We start from the raw sequence: 26,674 nt of genomic DNA on the forward strand, positions 1-26,674 counted from the left end.
AAAATATTAGTTGTTTGAGTGACCTATGATGATGCACTATATTTCTGCTTTGATATTTATTCCTTTCAATCTTACCAATTTTAAAGCTTCACAAAATATTTGTAAAGATTTGTCAGGGACTTTCAAAAGGGCCACATTTTAATATCTTTTGACTTTACATTTTATAAAGTAGATTTCAAGTTCTTGAACAATATTTGAGTTTTATTGAAATATTATTAAATTGTACTTTGCCAAGATAAAAAATATTTGCATTTGAAATATGAATGAAAATTGTATATAAAAATAAATGCAATATTTAAAACTGTATGTGAAAGTAGTAAATGACTTATTCAGTATAGGAAATATCACCTGAGATGCCTAACTACCTTTGTAAAATATTTTCTCAACAATACCACAGTGAAATTATCATACTAAATAATAACAATATTATTTATACATTATTTACATTAACAATATTATGTAATATTATTTACATTAACAATAATAACAAGAATTATTATACTAAACTACCAAGGAGCCCTCAGGTGTATCGTTATAATGTTTCCTTAAATAGAAAAATAGGAGTTTTAAATCCAGGTATTTTTCAAGATAAGGGAAACCTAGATTCTCAGACCAAAAAGTTATCACATGAAATATATACATATATATTTCACTTTTCAAAGTTTATCTATCAATTTAAAGTACTCTGTTAAATTTAACAAGTTAGAAAAATGCCATAGAAACTGCCAAAGGAAGCTTCTAATCTACTAAGTATTTTCACATCAATACCCAGTTAAACTAATGCACTTTTAAGGTGTCTGATATCCTCTGCACATAATACAAACATTTTCTACACTGTTGTTTAAAAAAATAAAGGAATAATTTTCTGATATGAACATTAATATACAGTATATGAGTGGAATAATTTAATGTGAAACCTGGAGATCAATAAATAGTTTGCTTTCTAGTTGTCTTCACAGATTATACAACATGAGTTAATTTCAGTTAAGCAACATCAGCCATAATTTCACATCATTTAAGTAAATTAAGCCACCTGAGGCATTATGAGACTTATCAACTTTAGTAAGAGGGGTACTTTGGAGAAAATCTCTAAATAAATGACCACAGCTACGAGAGTAAAAACATCTCAATATAAGACTGTAAAATCTAGATAGAGAAACCATTCTGTTACATCAGGAGAGTTATATTAGTGAATAACATTCTCCTTTTTGTAATGCACCTGTATTTCTCAGTAACTTTCAACTACTAATTTGCACCAGAAGAATAAAATGTTCAGAATTAGAAGATAAGGTGATGTATATAAGCCACATATAACATAGTTATTAGTAAACAGTCTGTTGTAAAACAAACGCATCTCAAAAGTAGTAAGTAAAATTTAAGAAGTATTTCAATTGTTTTGTATTTTATTATTTTATTGCAGTATCTTCAGTGGAGAAAGTACAACAGATTTATCACGGTCAGTAATACAGTGGTACTTTGGTACTCTTCATTAATTGGTTCAAGGATTTGTGACAAGTACCTAAAATGAGAAAGGACCCAACAAACTGGTTAAAGAGGGTAGTCAGCCATGGAACAATCAGTGATGACCCTTATGATAGGTAGGAAAAGGCATCACATTTTTGCTTCTACACCACTATTTTATGTGTAGACCAGTTGTATTTTCTCTTTTGTTAATTACCTGCTTACTAATTTTCTTATATAATTATTTTCAATTGCTTAACTACTTACAGTTAAAATGTATTTATCGTCTTGTAAAATATAAGAAACATTATTTTACTAATCTATTTCTCTCTTAGTTAATGGTTGATCTTTTTAAGTTTGGAGATTGATGAAATTTAATTTTCCATACTTTTGGCGAGGGTGGGGTGGGAAGAAGAGAGAATTTTTCCATGAAAGTGGAGCTGAGAAAAATGATCCTTCTCATCTAAAATCTGATTAATATTTAATCATACTTTTTCTAGAATTGTACTGTATATATAAATCATGTTTTCTCTGAAATATTTATGGACTTTCACATATTGTTTAATTTTGGAATTGTTTTAGTTTCCCTTCTGATTTGGATTTTTACTATGCTCAATATGATTTTATATACATAGAAATATAAATTTAAAAGCATAACATAATTTTCCTATGCCTATATGTAATGCAAAATGATTACCATTAATTTTCAACTAGTGCTAATATAAATAAAAATTTTAAATGCATTTATGGAAATTTTGAATACAGTCTGAAATTAAAGCTTATCTATGGTGTATAGATTATATGTTCCCAAATAAATCAGTCCTCTTCTGAGCTACAGGTGTGTGCTATAGTTACTTAATATTTTACCGACGTACTATCCAGTCAGAGCTGTAGGAAGAAACATTCTGGCATGATTAAACCTTTAATTGACCAAAATAAGTTGGCTGTTGATTGATAGAGTTCACCTATTCATGTTCTACTTTAGATGACACTCTTAGACTTTCTTAGCTGTTGCCTATAAAACATCAAGGCAAGACAATAATTTAGTGAGATGCTTAACAGAGAATTAACACTGATGCATCTTTAATTTGTACTACATTTGATTTTTCTTTTCCTTTTTGGGACTCTGGGGATTGAAACCAAGGCTTTTACATTGAAGTGTGACTCCTCCCTTTCTAGTTCATTATCTTGAGAAAGATTCTTGCAGGGTTGCTGAGTTGCCTATGCTGCATTCAAATCTGTGCTCTTTCTGCCTGCGTTGGCATGGTGCCGCCACGCTTAGCTTTGTTTGATTTTTGAACATGAATATATTCTCAATTGTACAATAACAATTCTGTGATTAGCCAATATCATGTATATGTGCTCTTTTGTGTCTGTTTGATTTTACAAATTTTTAATGTTTCAGTGGCATTTTAAACTTCTTTATCATTATTTCCAGATGAAAATAACTAGCTTTATTAACTTCTTGAATATATTTGAAAAGTAGTATCCTTTCCTTTATGTTGCTACATCTATCACTGTGCATGTCCTTAAGCTTCACTTTTATGTTATTTTAGTTTCTAGGGACTGCACTCTCCAAGGGCCATGTTGCTAGTGTCAAATCAAAGCTCGTGCACACCTGTGGGTAGCACCAGTATTCGAGGAGCTCCTAACCCACTATGCTATCCACACCTAGTTAATCTAAGCTAGATAATGCTTGCCTACTTTCTAAATCCAGAATTGCTGTTGCTTAGTAAGTAATTTTGTTCTCACATAGGGTAATGGCAGAATGGAAGTCCTCTCCACCTTATTTTTGCTTGGAAATCACATGTTTTCTGTAAGAAATGACTGACTTTCTGCAGAATCGAAAAAAAAAAGCGAAATTGTACTGCTGCTTTCCTGTCCCTGAGTTACTTCTTTTTAAAATTTCTTCAAAGCACTGTTCTTCATACAACTAAAACATCACTCAAAAACATCATATAAACATTCATGATCCTTAATTCTTAGTGCTCACAACAGTGTTGTAGGCTATATTTTGTTAAGTACTTTAACATTTCTCCTTTTCCAGATAAGAATATTGAAAGTTTTAGAATGTTTCACAATCAACAAGGGTTTTAAATGGAAAAGATGTGATTAGAACATAAGAGTTCTGATTTCTGCTAATGTGCTAGTTTATTTTATTTCCAGAACAATAAAAGCTTTCGAGTTTCAATTTAGTACCCTTAAATGATCTTATTTCCTTGTAAAGCTGGTGGCAAAGAATTCAAACAATCATTATCTAAATGCATATGCTATGGTTATCTATTTTTTAATGACTAGTATAGCTCTGAGGAAGGATATCTAATCTATGAAGGGTTGGGTAATTCAAGTGAACTGTGTGCAAGTTTCCGATAGTTAATTATAAATATTAGTGGGAGCTTGCTTGGGTCTTATCTAGTGCACTCCATTCATACTACACTGAATTTACAGTGGGACAGATGGAATTCCCAGAAGGACCAATGAAGAATTTTGTTAACTGAATCTTTAACAGAAAATTTCAGTTTTTATTTGTATATCCAAAGTTATCCTTACATCTCCCACACGTACCTGTAGGATGGAGATACAGGAGAGGTGTAATAACTGGATTTCAACATGGCTTAAATTAATGGCATTTGCATTTTTAAAAGGAAGCTTCATAAACTGAAATACTTAACTGATTTCTGGACAAGAATACCGATTATCATAGAATATTACAGGTAGTCTGTTTGTCTTGAATCAGATGATCTTATTAAGAAGTTTTAAACTGCACATGAGGCTAGTTTTTAGAAAAAACAGGTCAGTCATAGGATGGAAAACATCCTGAAAATTAAACAAGAGAAATAATTATAGGAGGAATAAATAAGACTGAGTATCTAATGCCTTGGGATGGAAATTAAGCAAAGTGATTCTCACTTTACTGTGTGGAAACAAATATGGTCCTGTCTTCAGTACCAGAATTTGAAGCAATGGGTTACAAGGTTGAAATAGAATAGTGGAAAATCTACCCTATTCAGTAAAAATAGACGAGTTATCACTTGAAGTAGAATAGATGTGCAGCTTCTTAGAACTCTGTGTACTTGCAAAGTGGAAGTAGCAGAAAAATATTTTAGTGATTAAGAAAGGGGATGAATATACTACTTTTCAGAACATGATGGCTTTCTTCCTGTATTACATAAAAGACAGACTATTTGAATTCTGCATGATGCCAAAAATTTTATCTAACTTCAACAAGGGAAAATTCTTATCTAAAAGAAAAAACTTTATAATAAAACCTCTTAAACCAAAAGCTGAACATCCTTACTAGATGTTTAAATAGAGATTTGGTGGTACAATGACAGAAGACTATTAGAAGAAATAATTGACCTGAGCGATATGTGATGAGATTACGTAGAAGGATGCTTTTGAGCTTGGGATTCTACAATTCTGTGATAAATAAAAGTTCTTCCAACAAGATAGTTTGAATGTATCCAAATTGTCACCATAATATCATCAGTTATGAACAATATTTAATTTTATATCACAAACAGAAAACCTTGGCTTGCCCATTGTTTCTGGGACCATAATGATAATGCTGCTGTTGTTCACTGGAGAGCTTTCAGACAGCGTGGCTTTGACAGGTGTGGATCATGAATAAATCTGAGCCCTATAATGAATGCACCTTCTAAAACAAGCAATGATAAGGCTTTTCTATTCAATCTTCTATATAGGTGTGTACAATGAATATTTGAAAAGCGGTGGTTCTAATTTTACTTAGAACTTTTTTTAAGCAATAATCTGCACTATTCTTCTTGTCTTGTTTCAGCTTCACTCTACAACTTTTAGTACCAAAAGTCTGCTAAGAAAATATCCTATTCCACATTTAGTTTAATTTGATTTGATGGCGTATGTATCCTGCCTCTATAGAACTAGAATGTATTGTCAGGTCAAAGCTATGAAGACTTGAACTTGGCATCAAAGTCATCTTTTGATTACCATGTATTTTGGAAAGTCAGTAAAGGGTACATTGAGAAAATTGTACAATTTAGTAATTTTACTAATTCATCTCAGAGGTCTAAAGAAGGTATAGAGGCAGTGGCCTCAGAGGGGGGCTTTTCGTTGACAGATGGGTGCATTGCACTTATTACAATGTAATCTAGAAAACTCTTTTATTTAAGTGGAAAAGACTGAGAGTTGGTGTTGAGATTCATTTAAACAAATCTAGCATTGACTGTGATTATGCAAGGGACAGATATGAAAATCATTAAGCTGAATATTTAAGGGCAAATCTATATTGGAAATGGGTTTCATTCTCAAACATAGCTTTCATCTCCCATAACTCCCAGACTCTTTGCCACAACCCCAGAGTTACCAGCCTCACCACTAATCAATCAGAAAGCCCTGTAATCTCTCCTCACTGCCTAGCACTGCCGGCAGCCTTTTATTTGAATGTTGCTGATTGAGTATTGTGCAATTTTCCATTACTTTTCAATTCTTGCATATAAAATATTTCAACTGTGAAGATACTACAATTTTTCTCATGCCAAACACTCATCTCCTTCATCTTCTAATTTTATAGTGTTAACACTTGCTTAAATATGTGGACTTTGTTTAGATGTGTTCGTTTTTTTTAAAGCTTTGTGACCACCTTTCAAGGCTATACAATTGAATATATTCTTTTCTATCCTACCACTTATATCCTGTAATTGAAATACTTATTAAAATATAATTAATGATGATTTGTGCAACCTATGGATTATGACATTCTTAATGAAAGAGTTTATTTTAGTCATGTTTGTATTCCTAGAATAGAGAATGTTTTGTGATTTTTAAATTATATTTTATATTATCGATTTCTCAAAGTATTAAAAGATTTAAAAATATGCTTTTGAGATATAATTAACACAAATATAATTTAAGTAAAGTAAGATGAAACCAGAAGATAAGTTAATAAAAAGTGCATGTAATTTGCCTTAAATATTTTCTATTAGAGGCAAGTACATTGATGCTTATTAATTTTAAATTAATTTAATAAGTTTTCATATGCCTTTGAAATTACTAGAGGAAGACTTCAACACTGGGCCTATGTATTATAGCATTCTGTAAAAAGAAGACCTCAGCAAACACAAAGTACCCATTATTTACGAAGCAGTCACCTTGAGCTATTCAAAAACTGCATGATGACTCTAGTTAGTAAGGCTCCCCAGCCTTTCACCACTAAGTCTATGTTAAGAATATGTAATATATACTCTGTGGCCTCAGTAATAATCTCCCAGTAATGCAGGTGGGTTGTACCTTGTATCTTTCCTCTGCAGTACTGAGAAACAATGCTGGGAGTCAGTCAGTCAAAGCAGTCCTGTGGTAGTGAGAAAATAGTTTTTAAAAAAGTGATCCCAGAATGCAAATCCTTCCACTTCTCACCCTTTTATCCAGACAAAAATATGCAAGTATTTGTAAGAATATATGTACTTCGTATCATTCCTATTCTTCCCATCACTGATAAATAGTAGATATTTAAGAGGAATTGAATAAGTTCATGAATTTTAAAAATGCATTGATTCAATTATGGCATGCCTTCAGTTGGAGGAGACCAAAGTACCAGGGAGGCTGAGCTGCACAAATTGCCTGAGTTATAAAAGCAGACTCAGTGCTATTCAAAATCAAGGTTGGGTGTAAAAAAAAGGCTTACAAAAATAAGAGTAGCTTCACCATCTTATGAACCATGTGGACACTGAGGAAGAAACAGCAAGGGTTTGGAAATGGAGAATTCTTACCACTGGGGCTCTGAGAAGCCATGCGTGGGTTCTTCTCTGAATGAAAATGAAGCATCTCCTAGAGGTTTGTGAGAAGCAGGGGCATGAATTGGGTCTAGGCCTAGAAATTGTGGGGACTGAAGTTTTTCATAAGCACATTCTCAAAGGACTAGATCCAGGAAGGGGATGTAAATGTACTAATTAATTTTATGTAAAGGTTCTAATTAGAAAGACGAGGCGAAAGCCAAGGCCTACAAAACAGAGTTAGAGATTGAAACCAGACAATATGGCTTACCTGTATTACTACAATGCATAGTAAGTTAACAGAGATAAACACTGCTGAACAGAACAAAGTCAGAAGAGTGACTTCACTCCTGTGTCTTTCAGCAAGGGTTTGAGAAAGGGAGGAGTCCTATCATGAGTTTTCCTAGAAAGAGCGTGAATACTAAGGCTTTGCATGGCTTCAGTAGACACAGAAGTGTTCTCAGTATGAGAAAAAAGGCAGAGAGGGAGCTAAGGTGGATGGTGGGTGGATCAGAGATCTTATTTCATGTTTAAAAATGTTTAACTGTCACCCTGGGAGTAGAGAAACTACTGAGAACCTTGAGCAGAGAAGTGGTATGGACAGGATTCTCTAGGCATTTGTACTGAAAATAGATTGCAGGAGAACAAGGACATTAGCAGAAAAGTAGCCTGGAGGTCACTGGAATAATTCAGACTTGGAATTTGGTAATACTAACATGGCATTGCCTATATGGATCCGTAGACTCAATGACATCGACTTTTTCACTAAATATAGATTTTTTTTCAGTAATTGTACTTTATGGGAGATCTTTATCTGTTCATCAAATTTGCTATGTCATGCATCTACCCAAAGAAGTGGAGAGGTCAGGGATACGCTGTTTTCCTGCAGTTATATGATGATATCCTCCAGCCTGATGTGAAGTTTTATAATAACTTGGGTAAAATTCAGAAACATTTTTTGTGTCTTGAAATAAAAGTTTTTTTTTAAATGTTATTTAAAAGGAAAAATAGAAAAAAAACAAAACAAAAAAAAAAAAAAACAAAGCGGTGTAAGGGTACAAGTAATACAGAACTACAAAAAAAAAAAAAAAAAAAAAAAAAAAAAAAAAACCCAGTAAGAAATCAAAGTTCTTTAAGAAAATAAGTATTAGTATTAAATATCCAGTCACAAAAGAGGCCCCATTTGCTTACATTTTGTATTTAACTTGAAACTTGAAAAAAATGTTTGAGATAACTCTTAAATGCAGGAGTTTGGGGACCATGTAATATTCATAATTGTGTTTCATTCCTTGATTCATTGGTTCAATACATTCAGCTATTATTGACTGAGTGTTCCTTTGTGCCAGGCACCATAATGGGTACCGGGGTATGAATAAATTTTAAAAAGAAAGTTTAAAAAAAGAATGTTTTTGCCTGGTAATAGTTTACTTTTTTTTCATAAAAGCGAGAGATGCAATGGGTGATGTTGATAAGATTTACAGAGAAAAATATAGCATCAAAAGGACATAAGGAGAGACAAATGTTAAGGAAATCACTTTTAAGTGATTGTCAGGTATATCTCCAAGATAAGGTGAATTGGGAGAAAAAGATGAAACTCAAGTCATGGAACAGGCCATGAGACATTAAGGGAACAAGACCTTTCTTGTGTTAGAGAAAGAGTGTATGCAGATACCCTGAGGCAAGCTTGCTTGGTGTTAGAAGCATGGAGGAATGTGGGTTGATCCATCTAGCTGTGTATCTGGAGCACTCCAATCAGCTATGCAAAATGGGTACAGTCCTTAGCCTCATGTTCACTAAATGGTTTATCAGTAAGTACAAAGATGAAGTACGGCAGGCACACTTATTTCTCTGTCTTTTCTACTCTTTACTGTATATGCACCTTAGGATTTCTTGTACTAGAGATCTAAGGGCAAGACTCTACATACTTGTTCTCAGGCTTTCTGGGATTCAAATTAAAAAGCAATGCGGGCAGTCCATCAGAGTCCTTTCTCAGGAGTGTGTTCTGTGTTTATAGAAGGTGACATTAGATCAGTGGCTGAATCACAGGATTCGCCGGTGGTGTGAATGAGAGGACAGGGAGGCTGCAGGCCAACATGCTCACCCTGCTGTGGGAAGTATGTGCCTTGAGAAAGGGGATGCTGCTGCTCACTGCCATGTAATTTTGCGTAGATTAGACATTCCTAAAATCCTCCCATTAAAAAAGAAAGAAAATCACGAACAGAACACATGTAGACCAAAATCTGAGCTGCTCGCCAGAATCTTGTCATTCCTGTGTAAAGAATGAGAAGTGCTGAAAATCTAATTGAAGGCGCTGAAAGCACTGGCTGGGGAGGGACCCTGGCCTGCCCAGCAGGGCCTCTGTCTGAGGAAAGGCTTCGCTCTGGAGAGAGAGAGGAAGCCTCACCGTGGAGTTTCCTCTCCTTGCGTGCTGTGCAGCACATCATTCTCCTTCTGATCTCTTCCAGCCGTGTTCCACAGCACAGTAAAAGGAGATTTCGAGTCCCTAGGCAAGAAACTCAATGCTTAGTTATTACAAAGTTCCCGGGGATTGGCTGGCCAAACTTACTTTCCAACCCTCCGTGCTTCTCTGGTGATTTTCTGAAATCTCTTCCCTCTGTGATCAGGCTCCCTCAGATTCTCCCCAGATGCAGCTCTTCGCTGAACTCTTGATGTGCCTCTCTTGCTCTGCCAGCATCTGCAACACTTGAACACACTATTGTCTTCTCAGTTCATTATGTTTGTGATTCTGGGTTGATTATAGGATAATACGCAAGAAGAGGGCATGACATTGGAAATGAGGACAAAAGCACTTGGACATGGGCACTTCTTACTACGGGAAGCTAAAACCATTCTCCGTGCAGCTTTTTACTTGTCTTGATTTGTTTTGTCACTGTCTCCTCAGCCTTAACCACATCACTAGAACAGCTCTAAGAATCTAGAGAAATTTGCATGAAAAGACCCTTTTGCTTCAGATCATATTAAAATTTAGGAAGCTCTCATCAGCTGGGTATGCTAAATGTTTTTTAAAATATCTTAATATTTTTCAAATAATGTAAATTATAAAAATGAATTTTCTAATAGAATATTTTATAAATTGAGTAAAACAATAATCATAGATTTTTGTCAACACAAAAGCAAGACAAAATAGTATAACTTAATTTTCTTTGGATATTATTTTTCTGCATCAAACAATAATACCTGTTTTATCATAACTGAAGACACTGTACCTCATCGTCTTTTTACAAGTCCAGATAGTCTTAGTAAGTAGATAAACACAAGTACATGAGACTACAGCAAAACAGTAATAATTTATTTTATTTCATTACTGATATAAGCAGTTTTACACACAGATTTAACTAGGAATCACCAAAGAATCTTTTAAGGAACAACTTTGTAGTTTGAAGAACACTAAGAATTAAAAACATGCTCTTCTAATCATCCTCTTAATGGATCTTAAAAACCAGTCTTACAGGTAATATTGAGCAGAACTTACTGTCCACAATTTGAAATAAAGACAATGTGTCTTATAAGTGTTAAATGACCTATCTCTTGTCACTGGGTTGTCTCACAGAGCCAGAATAAACCAGTCACGCCTTGTTACTTCCACACTTTGTACTTCCTACTTTGTGTCTCAAGACGTACCAATTCCTTCTGTTCCCTCTTTTTCTCATGAGCTATGTTAGCATATTCACACTGCTTTAAAAATGAGTGGTATTAACCTGGACCCTGCAGCATACTTAGTTATCAAGGTTAAAGTCATTTTCAATACCAACAATACTAATACTCTAATGCAGATTTCTTTTTTGTACTGTTTGCCCTATTTGATATACTGTACATTTTTTCCAGAATCTGTTATCGCAAGTCTTACCTTTCTGAATTTCTGTATATTCTCAATTTGTAAATTTTTACTTATCCTTTTATTTCTACTATCTTCTGGAATTTTAGACAGAAAAACATGGCTTTATCATTCTACCCTCCACATTTCTTAATTGTCTTGTAGTTACCTCCTGGTCTGTTTGTAGCAATAATAATTTTCAAAATTTAACATTCATCTTCCAACTCATTTACTCTTATTTTGTCTACTCAGGTATTTATCTCATTCAGTAAATTGTTAATTTCAATAATTAGATTGTTCAATTTTCTAAATGTTTTAAGTTTTCAGACTTGCTGACTTATTTTTTTAAACTTTTCTTTTTGATCATTTTGTATCATTTTTAACATACTTTCAATTCAGAATTACATTATATTTTGAGCCTTATATTACAACTAGACCCATTTAAAGTATAAGCATTCTTTAAATTTATCAGTTTATACCTCAGTCATGCTTTTAATTTCTAATTATGCATTTGTAAATTTTATAGGCTCATTATTCAGTTGATTTTGTGAAATGCCAAGGACCTAAATTGGAATTATTTAGGCTACAATGTAACAATCTGGATTCTGTCTTATTTAATTTAGACTATCATAGTGAAATTCCAGAGACTAGTTACCTGAAACAACAGAGCCGTATTTCTGTTATTAGGAAGTCTAAGAACAAAGTGCCAGAATGGCTAGTTCTGGTAAGTGCCGCTTCTGCATTTGGAAGTGCATGGCTTACTGATTCTCTTCTTGTAAGGACATTAATCCCTTCATGGAGTTCCCATACTCATGAGGCTCGATCTTCAAACACCACCACACTGGAAATCAAACTTACGAATTTTGGTGATAAAGGACAGAGCAGTCAATCCAGAAAACTCACTTTTGCCATTTTTGTCAGTTTTGGTGTTCTTGTTTTGGTAGAGTTTTGGATACCTACCCAAATTTGTGTCACTGACAATTCCCCTTCTCAAATTGGAGACACAGTTGTGCCTCTCATGTCTTGCAGCATGCAGAGATGGATTTCATTTTCTCATGAACCAAAAGCATGCAGCTTTTAATATTTCAAATTATATCTTATAAAAAACAAAAACTTTTCAAAAGAATATTCAGAAATTTATAATATATCTTGAATTTAATATTGATTAAATATTAGTTTATGGCTCTTGTGAAGAAACAGTATTACTTCAATACAGTTTCAATTACTCCAGTTACCCTTTTAGTTTCTCCTAGCGCATGATTTATAGAGACACACAAAAGTTATATGAGACAGTTGTTCAGTCACAGGCTGAAATATATCACAGTGATTATCATATGAAAGTATGACTACTCTGTATCGACCTGTCAGCCAATCAGCAAGCTACATATGAGAAAAATGCACCTAAATAATGTTGTTGTTACCTTTTCTTGGATTTTTCAAATATAGATGTATTGTTTGTGAGTCAGTATTAAAAACTAAAATTCTGAATAGAAACATATGTATAAATATGCAATTGATTCAAAGCAAAAGCACTTTTTATTTTCTATCTGTTTTGGTTTGAGCCTGGATGTACCCTGAAAACCTCAAGCTATCATGGATGCAGGCTTGCAGAGTTTGTGAATGACTTGTGGGCCAATGCTGGGATTATGGGTACCAGAGCTACACCCAAGAGGGTGTGGCTACATACAGTATAAGGGACAGAGTCTTCTCTCCATGCACCTCCCCTTTTGCTATTGTTGCCTGGGCTGTTTTCTGCCACCATGGACTGTAGTTCTCTGCCATGTGTCGCTCTGCCTTGGAGCCAGGTGATTATAGACTGAAACCTCCACAAACTGTAGACTAACTAAACCCTTCCTTTCATTTTTGGCATCAGCTGTTTTGTCTCAGCCACAAGACAAAAGTAATCTAGACACTACTGATCAAGGACTACCTGTTGTTTAGACAATTTCTAATAATGCTAACTTGAAAAACAAATAGATGTTCTCTTCTAACTTTAATGAGAATATCTTCACTTTGTAATGTACCATCACTGCAGCACCTTCAAGCTCCCCCTGTCTGTTGTAGCTGATTCTTTGGTGCCATTTCATATTTTGTTTTTCTGTTAGTCTAAAGATACCCCAACTTATAAACAACTAAAGAAAACACTTCCTTGATCCTTCCTTTTCTTGGCATCTTTTAGGGATACTAATCTCTGTGCCTTTTCCAGTTGGAGCATGACTTCATCCATGCCTTCAACCATTCATATACTTATTCTAAAACTTTTCCTGAGCACCTCATCTGGTCAGTCATAATACTTGATATTGTAAAAATGGAGAAAAAAAGCATTTTTTAATCCTTAAACTCAGATTGGGGAGGGAGACAAATAAACAGTCCATTCCTATTCAGAAAAAGAAATTTATTAGAGAAACATAAAAAGAGAGTAGAATACTGAATGCTATTAAGAGTGGGACAGAAGTGAATTTTCATGCCACAAATATTTACCTCCTCAAAGCAAAAAGCAGATAAACAGCAACAACAACAACAACAAACTTAGATCACTGACATTTAGCTACTTTTTAAACTGGCATTTATATTCATTATTTGAAAGTCACTGCTTTTTAAAATATCTTCTGGTGACTTAAGTAGAAGCTCTAATGATTCATCCTCAACCAACCTGCACTTAAAAACTCTTTCATGTAGAATAATCTATCTCAAAATCATTGCTTTTGTTCCCTTCTTTCTACATTATCCAAACAGCACTCCTGGTATTTACTTAATCTAAATATAAGTAGGTGATTAAGTAGTGCTGATTAATAGTGCACACTATTTCATATTGTGTTTTTTTTTTTTTTCCTCTGATGGCATAATTGAGATAGAGCCTCACTATGCAATTCACAGGTATCTTTAAACTCACTACTTATCCCAGGCTAGGATTACTGGCATATGCTGCAATGTGTGGGTCATATTGTGTTTTTGAAATTGTCTTAGCCTATGTTTCAATTTCCCTAATTGAAATCACCTGACATCATCTACATGGACTAACATATGACCTCGAACCCAGCATGTGATAATAAAAACAACTTGGTGAATTTGGCATAATCTAGAATAATTAACATTAAAATTATACTTTAGTGGTTTTTTCTCATCAATTTAAATTACTAAAGAGTTCAGGTAAGGGACAGTGTGGACCCCCAGTGAAATCATAAGATTCAGCCATTTATTTATGCACTAAAAGTAAAAATAAATCAGATACACATATATTTCTCATAGATTGTAGCCATTCATGAAAATTAATTATGAATACATTTTCAGGCAGATTGTCCTTTTATGTTCTTTCAAACAGTGGCGACAAGTTGGCAACCTCAAGTGGTGATACTTCGGTTAAATTATGGGACCTATCTACAGGCGATTGCATTTTGACCTTTGAAGGACACAAACATGGGGTTTGGTCCTGCTCGTGGCATTCCTGTGGTGACTTTGTAGCTTCTGCTTCACTGGATACAACCAGTAAAATCTGGGATGTGAATAGGTAAGAAGTACTTTAAATGTTCTTGCTCTATCTATCTATCTATCTATCTATCTATATATATATATCCAAGCATAGGAGTACAAATAGCATCCTGCATCTGAATTATGAAACTAATACACACACACACATACACACACACACACACACACACACACACACACATATATATATATATATATATATATATATATATATATATGTTTTTTCTTCTTCATGTTACCATTGGGACATATTAAAAGAAAATGTTAGTTGATAAGATTATACAGCTACTCAAATAATTTTAATGAAATCCATTTCTAACTCCATTAATCTTTGTTGTTATAATAATTACTTTCTAAATGTACATACCCAGATCAAGCCTGTATAATAAGATTAGAAGTGCTTCATTAGGAAGCTGTTTTAGGCAGGGTAACTACAAGTCTTTCCTTTAGAGAGTCAGGCTGTTACTGCTAGCCTTACTGTCAGGATACTATCCAACATTAGTTTAATAGACATGAATATGATGGAAATATTTAGAATATTTCCATCATTTGATGAATTATAGTGTTTTCCATAATTAAATTCTAGAAATTTTTAAGAAACAATGCAATTTATTGCATGCAAAACCCTATACAACATAATTTGGATTATAAATTTTAAATTTTGTTATTAACTGGAGAGACAAATCCATTAGGTTTAAAGTGTCAAAACTTCTGCCACATATATATTTTTGAGTATTATTATATTCTGTCAGCTATGATACAAGAAAGATAAGTTTAGCTACTACTGAACAGCCTAATTGTTTTAACTAAGAAATTATAAATTGTCTGTCAATCTTCTGATCACTTTCATCATTGAAACAATGCCCAGGAACCAAAATCTGAATGGTGATTCCTTAAAATTGAGGCAAACGATTGTTCCGGACCTGATGTAATTTATTTTTGTTGGGGAAAAGTGGAACTATTTTAAGAAAAAGGAACATTAATTCAGGGTCATGTGTATACAGGTGCCCTGAACAACCTGTCTCCATTCTTCCTTAAATCCCGAGTGACATGGAGAACAGAGGGAAGGCAAGTAGGTATTTATGAAACACAGCATTTTTTTCCTGGTAGGAGTCACTGTTTTGTTCTCTTTTCTTTTCTTTCTTTCTTTTGTACAGGGATCGAACTCACAACCTTGTACCTGGCAGGTAGACACTAATGCTACTGAGCTAAATCCCCAGCCCAGGAGTCAATGTTTAATTCTGTGCATAAGTGGATAATTACTTAAGGCCAAGGGGCAATTTTTAAGCTCTTTTCTCTCAACACCAAACCCAACCGTCTTTAAAAGACTCTGAAACTGGGTTCTGCAAAACACACTGTTGACATTGCTTTGCCTGCAGGAGACTGTAAATCTGGGGATAAGAAAGGGGACTTGGTGCTTCCCGTCTTCTCTCTTTGGGGTCTTATAGGCTTGCATTCTACTGAGCCTCATTGCATTCCTCCTTCTCCTCAGCAACAGCAGTCTGTTTTCCTCACAGCAGCTGCATTTAGGTGGCAGAGTTTTTTCTGACGTCATGGTATCATCAGGGACCAGTGGTCTTAGCAAGCAGGTGTCCCTTTTACCAAATTTTGTTCCCAGCTTTTCAAGATTGTCTCTCTGATCAAGGAAGTACCAATCCCAGCAGATGAGTCTTTCTCCTCAGAGAGCATTCATTTTCAAAGGCCTCCTCTTAAAGGTTTTGTTGAGTTTTTAAAAAATATTTTTCAATACTGGGGGTTGAACCCAGAGTTTCACCTATGCTAGCCAGTGGTCTACCAATTAGCCACCCCCCTACCCCAAGGCTGTGAGTCTTAACAAGTCCACCCTATTTATTTTTTTCACTCAGTCCTTTAGTCAGCAGCTCTTCCCTAAAGTTGCTTTTTTCATAGTAATCTTAGGGTTATTTTTACCCCTTTTCAGTTCATCAGTTAACATAATTAATAATCATATAGATATGCGATTAACACTCCTGTCTTTTGAATTCCTATTCTGAAAATGAGAGGTACAGATTGATAAAAATGGACTTGGCAGATCCAAGATAAATAGCATCCTGCATCTGAGTTATAAAACTGCAGCTAAACAGTGGTCTCTCTTACATGAAGAAACTGAAAATATAAATAAAAGAGCAAAAAAAAAAAAACCCTGATAGATAATAGGAAACATGAAGAGGGATCTTAGACAAAAGGGAAGGAGATTAACTGTCGGCGGTATGGGAGGGAGAGAAGGGAAGGAGACGAGCAAAGGGAGGAGGATCATGTTATAAGTGCGTACCCGTGAGCAATGCAATTGCTATGTATTGCTAACATGTCGTAATAAAAAATGAAAATTGAAGAAGAAACCACAGCTAAATAATGTTTAGCATACTCCAAATGAGAAAACAAAGGCTAACTGATACATTTTGACCTAATTTACCTAAAATGTGATTTATTCATGGTGTTTTAATTCTCAGATGGATAACACTTTATCTGAAATAATCAATCATATCTAATTCTTAATTCTATTAAGCTTCTTTATTATATGACCAGATTTCATGAATATTTATTATAGCAATCTACTGGAATTTTAACACTAGTATTTAATTTTAACTTTTATCACCTTTGACTTAAGAAACGATCCTTACAGAAAAATATAGTTCATTCTAAAATTTATCTTCAAATCTCTTAATAATTCAGAGTGTTTAGATAAAATTACTGTTAAAAAATGGATTCTCAACATGTACTGCTCTACTTAGGACAAATCTGAACACTCTGACTTGACAACTTTTCCCATGACCATAGTATCAAATACGATTTCCTTATTTTTACCCAGTGAACACTGACATAACAGATTAAAATTGCCCTTGACTGATGCCAAAATTCTTTACCAAATTTCTCATCAATGCCAGGAGATGAGATTTTCATCATAAATGACAAGAAATTGTACTAACTTTGCAACAGAAGTAGTGGACATTTATTGATGAGTAGGGATGAAATGGACAGTTTCTGTTAGGGGACTATTGATACATCATTCAGAGCTAAAGTCAAAACACCAGATCCAATTCCTAAGTGCTCACAGATCAGTACTGTGTGGACATGTCTAAACTAGTTCTGGCTTTAAAATTCCACAGGTTAATGGAACCGACTTAGTGATGTAGGTAAAATGAGTGTTTGTAAAGAGCTGTGCTTTTCTGGGTCATATAAACTTATCTTAATGCCATATAGCTCTTGATGAAAAAATAATTTATATTTGGGTGTACTACTGTTCACCAAAAGGAAACATCTAGAACACATTCTCTTCTACTATTATTAACTGTTCCTCTTCAGCTACCGGGTCAGTTTTGAGTATCCTTGAATTGATGTCTTATCACAGTTCTGCCATGTATCTGATTTGGATGTGGCGCGGCAGAACTATTCATTTAGCCCCTTCCTGAAAAGCTGGGGGCACTGCGAAGCATACTAAGATAAAGATTCATGTTTACTAATACTAGCAAGAATCTATGCACAATATCTATAATGTTCTTAATCTAAATGAATTCCACTCTACAAAGATCCTGAGTAATGAGCAGCATCTGATTGTCTTCTGAATGATCACATATATGAAGCAGAAATAGATGTGCATTTCTGCTAACGTTCACTGATTTCTGGCTGTTTTCAATTACATTCTTTAAAAATCAGTCCTAAAGCATGCGTGCATTATTAGACACACACTCACAAACATACATGCATACACACACATATAATTACTATATCCTGAGCAGAAAACACACAGAACATGGACGCTTACCTGCAAACCTGAATAAAGAGTGAATCAACAAGCATATGTGAAGAGAATATTTGAACTGTTTCTTTTGGTCTCTCTATGCTCAAACTGTAGCAGAATTAGGCTGTCTGATCCTGTATGAGACTAGACAATGATGAAAATGGGGCAGAAAACCAGAAGGTATCTCCATCAGCTGTAAAAAATAATTTGTGTTTCTTTCTAGGCATTTATGCATAACATTAATCAATAAGTATTCATGAGATGACAACAGTGTTGGGCTGTATTACAGACATAAGACAATTTTCAGACTCAATCGCTACCTTTATGGAGAATATAAATAATTTTTAAATGTAGCAATTTTGTAGCAATCAGAGCGTATGCAGTACATCTGTTATTTATAATATCACGTCAGGTATTCTGGTAACTCCTTGCTGCTTTTCTTTCAAGGTAGCTGGGTATTTGGCTGAGGAGCTATGTTATGCTGTCACTCTAGTATTTGGAAAGCAGAGTATGTGCCCGCTTAGCTTGTACCTGTTGGGAAGTAGCCAAAACATTACTGAGTGTAGCTGCCCTAGATGTTTGAAAAAGATGTTACACAGGCAAGAATTCCATAGTTTGTAACACAGCAAAATATCTTCAAAACTTCTTTACCTCAAATTATGGGATAAGTCTTCTGCCCTATATTTCTACATTTTTGGAAGCCTTTTCTAATTTGCAGAGAGAGAAGAATAAGACCAGCTTAAGAACATGTTTCCTTTAAATTCGTGACTTCTGTTATTCCTTATTACTTGGAATCAAATGTGAGAGAATTGTATTCACCAGGAAACCATAAACAGACCCTTAAAATCCCCATGACTCTTCAAACTATAAAATTGTCACTAAAGCTCCAAATTTGCCTCCAAAAAGCAAATTTCTAGTGACATACAGTTCGCAAGAAAAGGACAGATACTACATTCTTCAGATGTAGCCTTAAAAGATAATAAGACCAAAGTCTGAAATCACAAAAACTAACAAACAAAAGACCTTATCTAGACAGCATGTCATCATCTAATCAGGGAATATTTTTAGTGCTAGGTCAAAGTCCCTCATGACTCCCAGAATGTTATCAGTGTCCAAACTACTGATGTTTATGTATGTTCCATTTTTAAAATTTTCTGCATTGTTTATATAACAGTTATTCTGTCCTTACTTCAATATTAATGTGTTCTCCTGTTGCTGGAACAAAATACTTGCTACCCACAATATAAAGAACAAGAGGTTTATTTTAGTTTAAGATTTCAGAGGGTTCAGTTCATCATCAACTGACTCCAAGGAGGAATACCATAGTAGACGGTTATGAATAAACAACAAAGATGCTTAGTTCGTGGCAATTGAAAACAGAGCATGAGAACAGCACCAAAGAGGACTGGGCAGGGGATCAGATGCAGTTTCCATGATCATTCTTCTAGGACCCACTAAGATACAGCCAGAAATGTGCTTTTATCAATCCCTGAGGCAGCTCTTAAGGCAATCGAGTTGATAATGCCCCTTAATTATCACATTTAACTATTATACTTTGTGTTTATGATGATGGTAGTGAGCAGCAGAAGAATATTTTATTTAGTTGGTGACCCAACATAAGAGAAAACTCTGAATTTAGTGGAGCAGATAATACATTGTTGAGAGATCAAAGACTATGAGACACACGCAGTAACTCAATGTGAAACTGAGTTGTCCTTTTTTGAGTAAGAGAAAGAGATCAGTGAGTATTCTGTATGACAAGGGAGGATGGCAATGATATTTAGTAATCAAAAAGACTCTAATAGTACTATTAGCTATTCACTAGACTCTCCTTACCCACATTAGGTGATAACCTAGCTTTCTGTCTAAATGATATTTGTCAGTCCCCTGTTTAGTGAGGTGTAGCTATGTACTATTAGTCAAAGCACAGGCATCGTTCCTATGTTCTTTCTCCCTTACTGTGAGATTGGACATTAATGACAATGACTACGGTAACTTTGAAGTTAAATAACTGTGCACCTGCTTGACGTAAAGCCGTCCCTATTCCCTATCTACAATTAGTCTACACTATTTTCTGAATTCTTAAAAAATAAAAAAATCCTTTAATTTTGTTTAAGACCACATTTCCCAGTCTATTTGTCACAGCATGTTAGCCTGACTGATCCAATATAGTCTGAGGATGTTATTCTGGTAATATTTTACCCTCACTGTATATGATTAAGGTAACTATGAAAAATCTTAAATAATATCAAAGTGATTTGGATGGTATGGTAATAAAAATTCTGTGCTGATAATAGATAGCTATTTAATACTGTCTACATTTTATTCTCTTGCCTTTTCTCACTTTTTATCTTTAATATTTCTCACAATATTTTGGAGCCCCTGGTGTCTTATTTACCAGCAGTAGTATCCACAAATCAATAAGTTGCATAACATTTAAGTATTATAAATTATAATAATATATGCAACTATCATATGTGTCACAGAACACTGATTCAAAAATGATTCAAACAATTAAAAGCAACAATAGTTTCACTTTTATACTTGAGTGACCATATTTATTAATGAGAAACAGTTTTTGTGGTTGTAGTTGAGCTAATGAAATATAAATAATACCTACTGTGTATATGTACTTGCAGATTTATGTATTTACAGATCCAACATATGTGCATTGAGAACTTTGTGTTATTGTAATCAGTAAGATGTAACATTGAGCAAAATAGACAAATGTAGATATTATTATATCAAGAAGCAGAAAGCAAATGAAAAATAATAAATTATTACATGTATCATTTAGACAATAAATATTTATGGAGAAAAATAATGCATGGAATATATAAAAGTAGTGGGTATTGGAAGGGATTGCAGGCCTAACCAGGAAGATTGAAGCAATTTTTAAAATAAAGCTGACATTTGGATAACCTTAATAACGTAAGGCAAAGCCCTAGCAGGTAGCTGAGAGGAGAATATTCCAAGCTTTTCTATGGTGATGGTGGTCACATTACTGGTGAACAGCACGAAGCCCATTGTAACTGGAATAAACAAGCAGACGGTGAACGGTGGAGGTGCTAGTGTCATAGGTAGCCCAGGGGCTGGCCACCTGTTTCGACGCCTGGGAAATTTACACTCAAAGAAACGAGAAACCACTGGAGGGTTTTGATCTGAAGTTTCAGTCTAATTTACACTTTACTAGGATGATTCTTGTTATGTTTTAACATTAGATTGTGCCAGGAGAGAGGTAAAGAGGTAAAAGCAGGTGAAGCAAGAAGACCAGCTGGGAAGCTGTTACAACAATTGAGGCAGAGGATGAGGAGAGGGTGAGCCGTGATGGGGTCCGGGAAGTAGTAAGTGTTTGTGTTCTGGATAAAGTTGGAAGATAAAGCCAACACGCATCTCTGAGATATTTTGATTTTTGAGAGAAAGAGAAAACAAATGACTCGTTACATTTTGAGATGCCTGAAAAGCAAATAGTTCATTCAGTACACACTAGAACACTATTTTGTACTTTATAAAGGGCTACTCCAACTGGATTTATTTATCAACTGACATTCCAGGAAGAGCTGCAGAATGAGCAATGCCTTCTCATTTCTCACGTAACATTTCTCTTGAAGAGAACTGAGTGTTCCCTACTGTATACTGGCATCACTTCCTTTTGATTTAATAATTCATTGGTCAGCTATAACCCCTGGGCTGGAAGAGATGAGAGAAGCAAAGTCTGTAGGTAAATGACCAGTTAAAAAACAGAAAAACAAGCCTGAAATAGTATGCTTTCTTTCAGTGAGTTGTCTTCTGTTAATGAGTACACTGTTAATTTCTTTCAGGGAAAAATGCCTCAAATTGAATCACAAAATGTGAGAAATTTTTTTGTTACTAAAAAGTGATACTAGAGAAGTAATAAAAGTGGAGTTAGTACTTATAAAATGTTCTGTTAATATATTTTATTTTTTATGATTCATTTGCAAAGTTGGTTGTGCTAGCAAAGGAGGACATATTGTACAGTATTAATGGTTTTAAAACATAATCATGTAAGAAGCTTTAAGACTCAAGGGCACAAGTTCTTGGTACATTAATATGTGTCTTGTATTGTGAAGACTCCACTTTGCCTTTTCATACTTGAAAAGGTACCCAGGGTGTATATTAACAGACTGCTGCAGTAATGCTTAAAGAATAATTATGTTACATTCTAGGAAATGGTAAGATACTTAAATTGTCTCCTATGATTAATATATCCTGCTACACCAGGATAATGAATCAACTATTACATCTTCTTGGATTTTCACTTATATTCAAATGAATAGATTCTGTTTGAAATATAGGCTTAAATGATAGCTAAGTATCATTGATCACAAATACATAGAATAAGCACAAAAATAAAAAAATAAAAATAGCAACACTTTTTCACTTTCATTTCTACCCCTAAAATACAGTTAACCAGTATTATTGAAGAAATACCTACTTTATGAAGAAAAAATGTATTAAAGCTAATACTCATATTTTATTCAGCAAGTTAGAACATGATTTAAAAGTTCTCTCATAACTGATCCAACATACATGTAAGTGGGTAAAACAACTTGAGCAAGAGTTTACTGCAATACCTTGGTATGATTGGTCTTCTTAATATCAATTTGCAAGTATTAATAAATAAGAGATAAATACTATTAGTATTTTAAAATATATGCCTATGCCTTTATACAATAAATTGTTTTATGTGCATTATTAATATATTTTATATAACATTTAATAAGACACATATTTTGTCATATACTAAAGAAACTATACATTAGAAATAATTGGAGTGAATATAAATAAAACTAACAATATTTCAAATTGAGTGAACAAGTATATTACTTTATTACTACCAAAATCCAAGTGTTCACTTTATCATATAAAATATACAACATCTCTTTTCCATCCTCATGAAAAATAATACAGTTGATAGATGAATCTTGTACTTTCTCATTGCTAATGTCTAAGAGGTTTCAATACACGTCTTTATAAATATATGGGGTTTTTTTGTTTGTTTTGTTTTGTTTTTTTTCCTTTTTATCGGTACCAGGGATCGAACTCACGACTGCCTACTTGCAAGGCAGGCGCTTATGCTGCTGAGCTAAATCCCCAGCCCCTATAAATATATGTTAAAATAAAGTGATACGTAGCCATTATTAATATAAGGTAAAAAATAAAATTCACCATATCTCTATACCTAAGATTCAGTTATGTATGTATGCAGTTATGTGACTACCCAGATTTATGCATCTATTTTAATTATTATTAATGAAGCAAGTTTAAATATTCAGCTCAAAAGTGAGTTTAGAATGACAAATTAAATATTTGACTATCTTAAATATTTTAAATATTTAATGAAAGTGATATTTTATTAATTTGTGACTTGTCTATGGATCCAAAACTCAACTTATTTAAAAACCATTTATTTGAAGTAGCAAACAGTAGGCATTATCATGTTCCTTAAACAATGTTTTGATATTGTTCAAATGATTTTCATTTTAAAAAAAAACCTAAGGGTTAATTCAGTTTCTATTGCAATGAATTCAGTGTCCAAGTCCATTGAGTAATAATAAAGCAAGTAAAATGCTAGCCATAAGAATACAAAGAAAAAACCTTTAGGAGAAATTAAAGTAAATCTTTTCTTACGTAAAACTGTATTGTTGATGAGAAAGTCTTTAGATTAATAAAGGTGAATCTGTTTAGTTAAGCACTAGAAAATACAACTTCCATAGACATTTTAAATAATGTCATCTCACATAGTCTGACATAAATCTGTGCAAAATGCCAACATTTATTAAAAAACAGAATTTGGTGATGTATGTTTTGGCTTAAATAAAAATGAACCAGATTTTCTTCAATTAAGTAACATGGAATGATTATCCTCTGGTCTAATGTTTACTCAGTTAACAAACCTGTGGAGGCCTGTACTGTGGAAGCAGTATCACCAGCAGAGTTCCTTGTTCTGGAAAACTCAATACTGCTGATTTTTCCATATCTTTTGTATCATTCCCTAGTATTGACCACACAAGTAATACAAATCTCAACCCTACTCCTCAGTTGATCATTGGTTCATCCATTCAGCATTTATCTACCTTGGGCCAAGCTCTATCCCTGGAGCTGAGCATGCACCTGAGCTGAATCAGGAGTCAGAGATCTTAACCGTGAAGCTTACATCACAGAGAAAACCATGTTGGCTTATGTATGTAGTATGAATCAGTGGTCAAGCTCTTACATAGTCCTGATCCGAGAGTTGATCCTTACCTCGAAGGGTCATAAGGGAATACCACCGAGTGACCGATTTTCTGAACTGTCAAGTGTGAATACCAATTCCCTGTTACAGGAAAGAACTTTAGAGCCCTAAAAGTAATGTCACCTGTGACATGGCACTGGTCTTATTTCTTTTTTATTTAACTAAGTTGTTTGGTAGACTTTAGGTATACGCAATTGTCACATTTATCATAGAAATCATACCTGAACGTGATATACCTTGATTTGTCTTTTTTCCCCTCCCAATCCCCTTCCCTCCCTTCAACCCCCTTTTCCCTCATTTACAAAGCTTTGTCTCCATTTTATCCTTTTTTTCTCATTTTTTTTCCTCTTCCCCCTCCATAGTTCCCCTTTCCTTTTGAATAATTTCTACTCGTTTCACCAGATCTCTTGTATTATTTGGTTCTGAGCTTATCACACACTAACTTTTCGCACCATTTAATAAAGTTATGAAGACGACGAAGTTTCCAGTGATTGATGTATTTCATTTTCTTTTGGGTTTGAGTAAGGAAGAAAATGATGAACTTTGAACTAATATGCATTTCCAAGGACCAAAATAAAATGCTACTCAGCAATAAGAACTAGAAATCATCATACTGATATGATATATTGCAAGCTGTTTATGTTTAAAATTTTTTCTTCTGCTGAGTAAAATGCATTCCTAAATTATGTGGTTCACTAAATATACAGACAGATAGAGTTCCAAAATGTTTTTTGGGGGAAATAGTACTTTAAAAATCTTTAAAATCAATTTTGAAGCTATAGAATGGGTTATAGTTATTTGATATATCATGTTTCAATGCACATGCAAGTAAAATTTCTATGTCAATTTGAAATTTAAAGTTGCTTTTGGAAATTTATGACTATCTATAAGTACGCTTTTTAAAGTGCAACTTTTGAGCCTAGAAACAACTCATTTTTATATAAAAGTTTAAATTATCACCAATGAAAAAATTGGTACCTAACATTTGTTATTGATTACCTATGCCCAGACAAGTTTATAAAAGCATCTATTGTGCTGAATTTTGGAGGTGAACTATAATTTATTTCATTGTCTATTTTTGTAGTTATCTGACTAATTACATGTACCTTTTAGAAGAATATCAGTGCTGATATCTCCAAAATAAATTTAACTTCACTATTTTCTATATATAAATATATCATAAGTATATCAAGCTGTAATAATAATTTATATGCCTGAAACCCTAAAATACTATCTGTGTGCTTAATATTCATTGTGAGTTGTAGTTCTCCCATACAAACTACATCTCAGTAACAAGCACATGTTCATTTTATAAGCAATCCCTCTTAGGCTTTGTTTCTATTTCATCCTAGCTCATTTGTAAGAATGTCTTAGTCCGCAGGCTTTCGATGATACCTCTAATGCTAAATTATCTCTTCATTATCTGAATTATAATACTTCTCATTATCTGTGTTTATATCCTTTCTGCTACAAACCACCTAAGGACTCAATCCTCAAATTGAAACTGATTATTCTCCTTCCCCTAAAACATCAGGATTAGTTCTATCAGACTAACTCTTGTTTTTTTGGGGTCACCACAGAAATGCTCCCATTATATTCCAGATACTGTCCTCATAGCCCCCAATCCGGTTTCATGTCTTGCTCACCTCTGACCTTCCCTTCAGTGCTAGCTTTGGAATTCAATGGATATCATCAGCATAATGTTTTGTGTCCTCAGTCTCTTCTATTATAGTTCATCTTCTTGCGTAAACTTGCTATCTTCAAGGATATTGATTTCCTTTTCTAAAGGAGCCAGTAACTCATTGAATTTAACCTTTCTCAAGAGATTTACAACTCATAATGAATATTAAGCATGTAGCCACTGAGATACAAACATAATTTATTTTAGGATTTTCATGCATATATCACATATTAATTCATATATAAATATATGGAAAGATTAAATTTGTTTCTGTGTTGCTGACACAAATTCTACCCTGCCCCTAGACATGGAAGTCTTCTGACTAATTTGTTAACAGTAGCCAGAGCAGAGCTTGTGATATGCTGGGCAAGTAATAAGGAATTGTTGAATTAATATGTAAATTAATGTCTTCTGTTTCCTTCTTACTCTTTAATGATGACGCCAA

General features: G+C 33.9%; 1 protein-coding gene across 2 annotated transcripts in view; it reads left to right on the top strand.

Annotated features, from left to right (window-relative positions):
* The window catches only part of Spag16 (sperm associated antigen 16), a 997,476-nt gene that overhangs the window by 527,951 nt on the left and 442,851 nt on the right, over positions 1-26,674 (top strand). For both annotated transcript variants that reach the window (XM_063237454.1, XM_063237455.1), the window contains one exon: positions 14,369-14,554. In XM_063237454.1, the coding sequence (XP_063093524.1) occupies positions 14,369-14,554 (186 nt within the window). The remainder of the gene's footprint in view (positions 1-14,368; positions 14,555-26,674) is intronic.

Source organism: Cavia porcellus, unplaced genomic scaffold (assembly GCF_034190915.1).
Source record: "Cavia porcellus strain 051 isolate PalLab524CR breed Dunkin Hartley unplaced genomic scaffold, mCavPor4.1 scaffold_26, whole genome shotgun sequence".
Classification (NCBI taxonomy): Eukaryota; Metazoa; Chordata; class Mammalia; order Rodentia; family Caviidae; genus Cavia; species Cavia porcellus.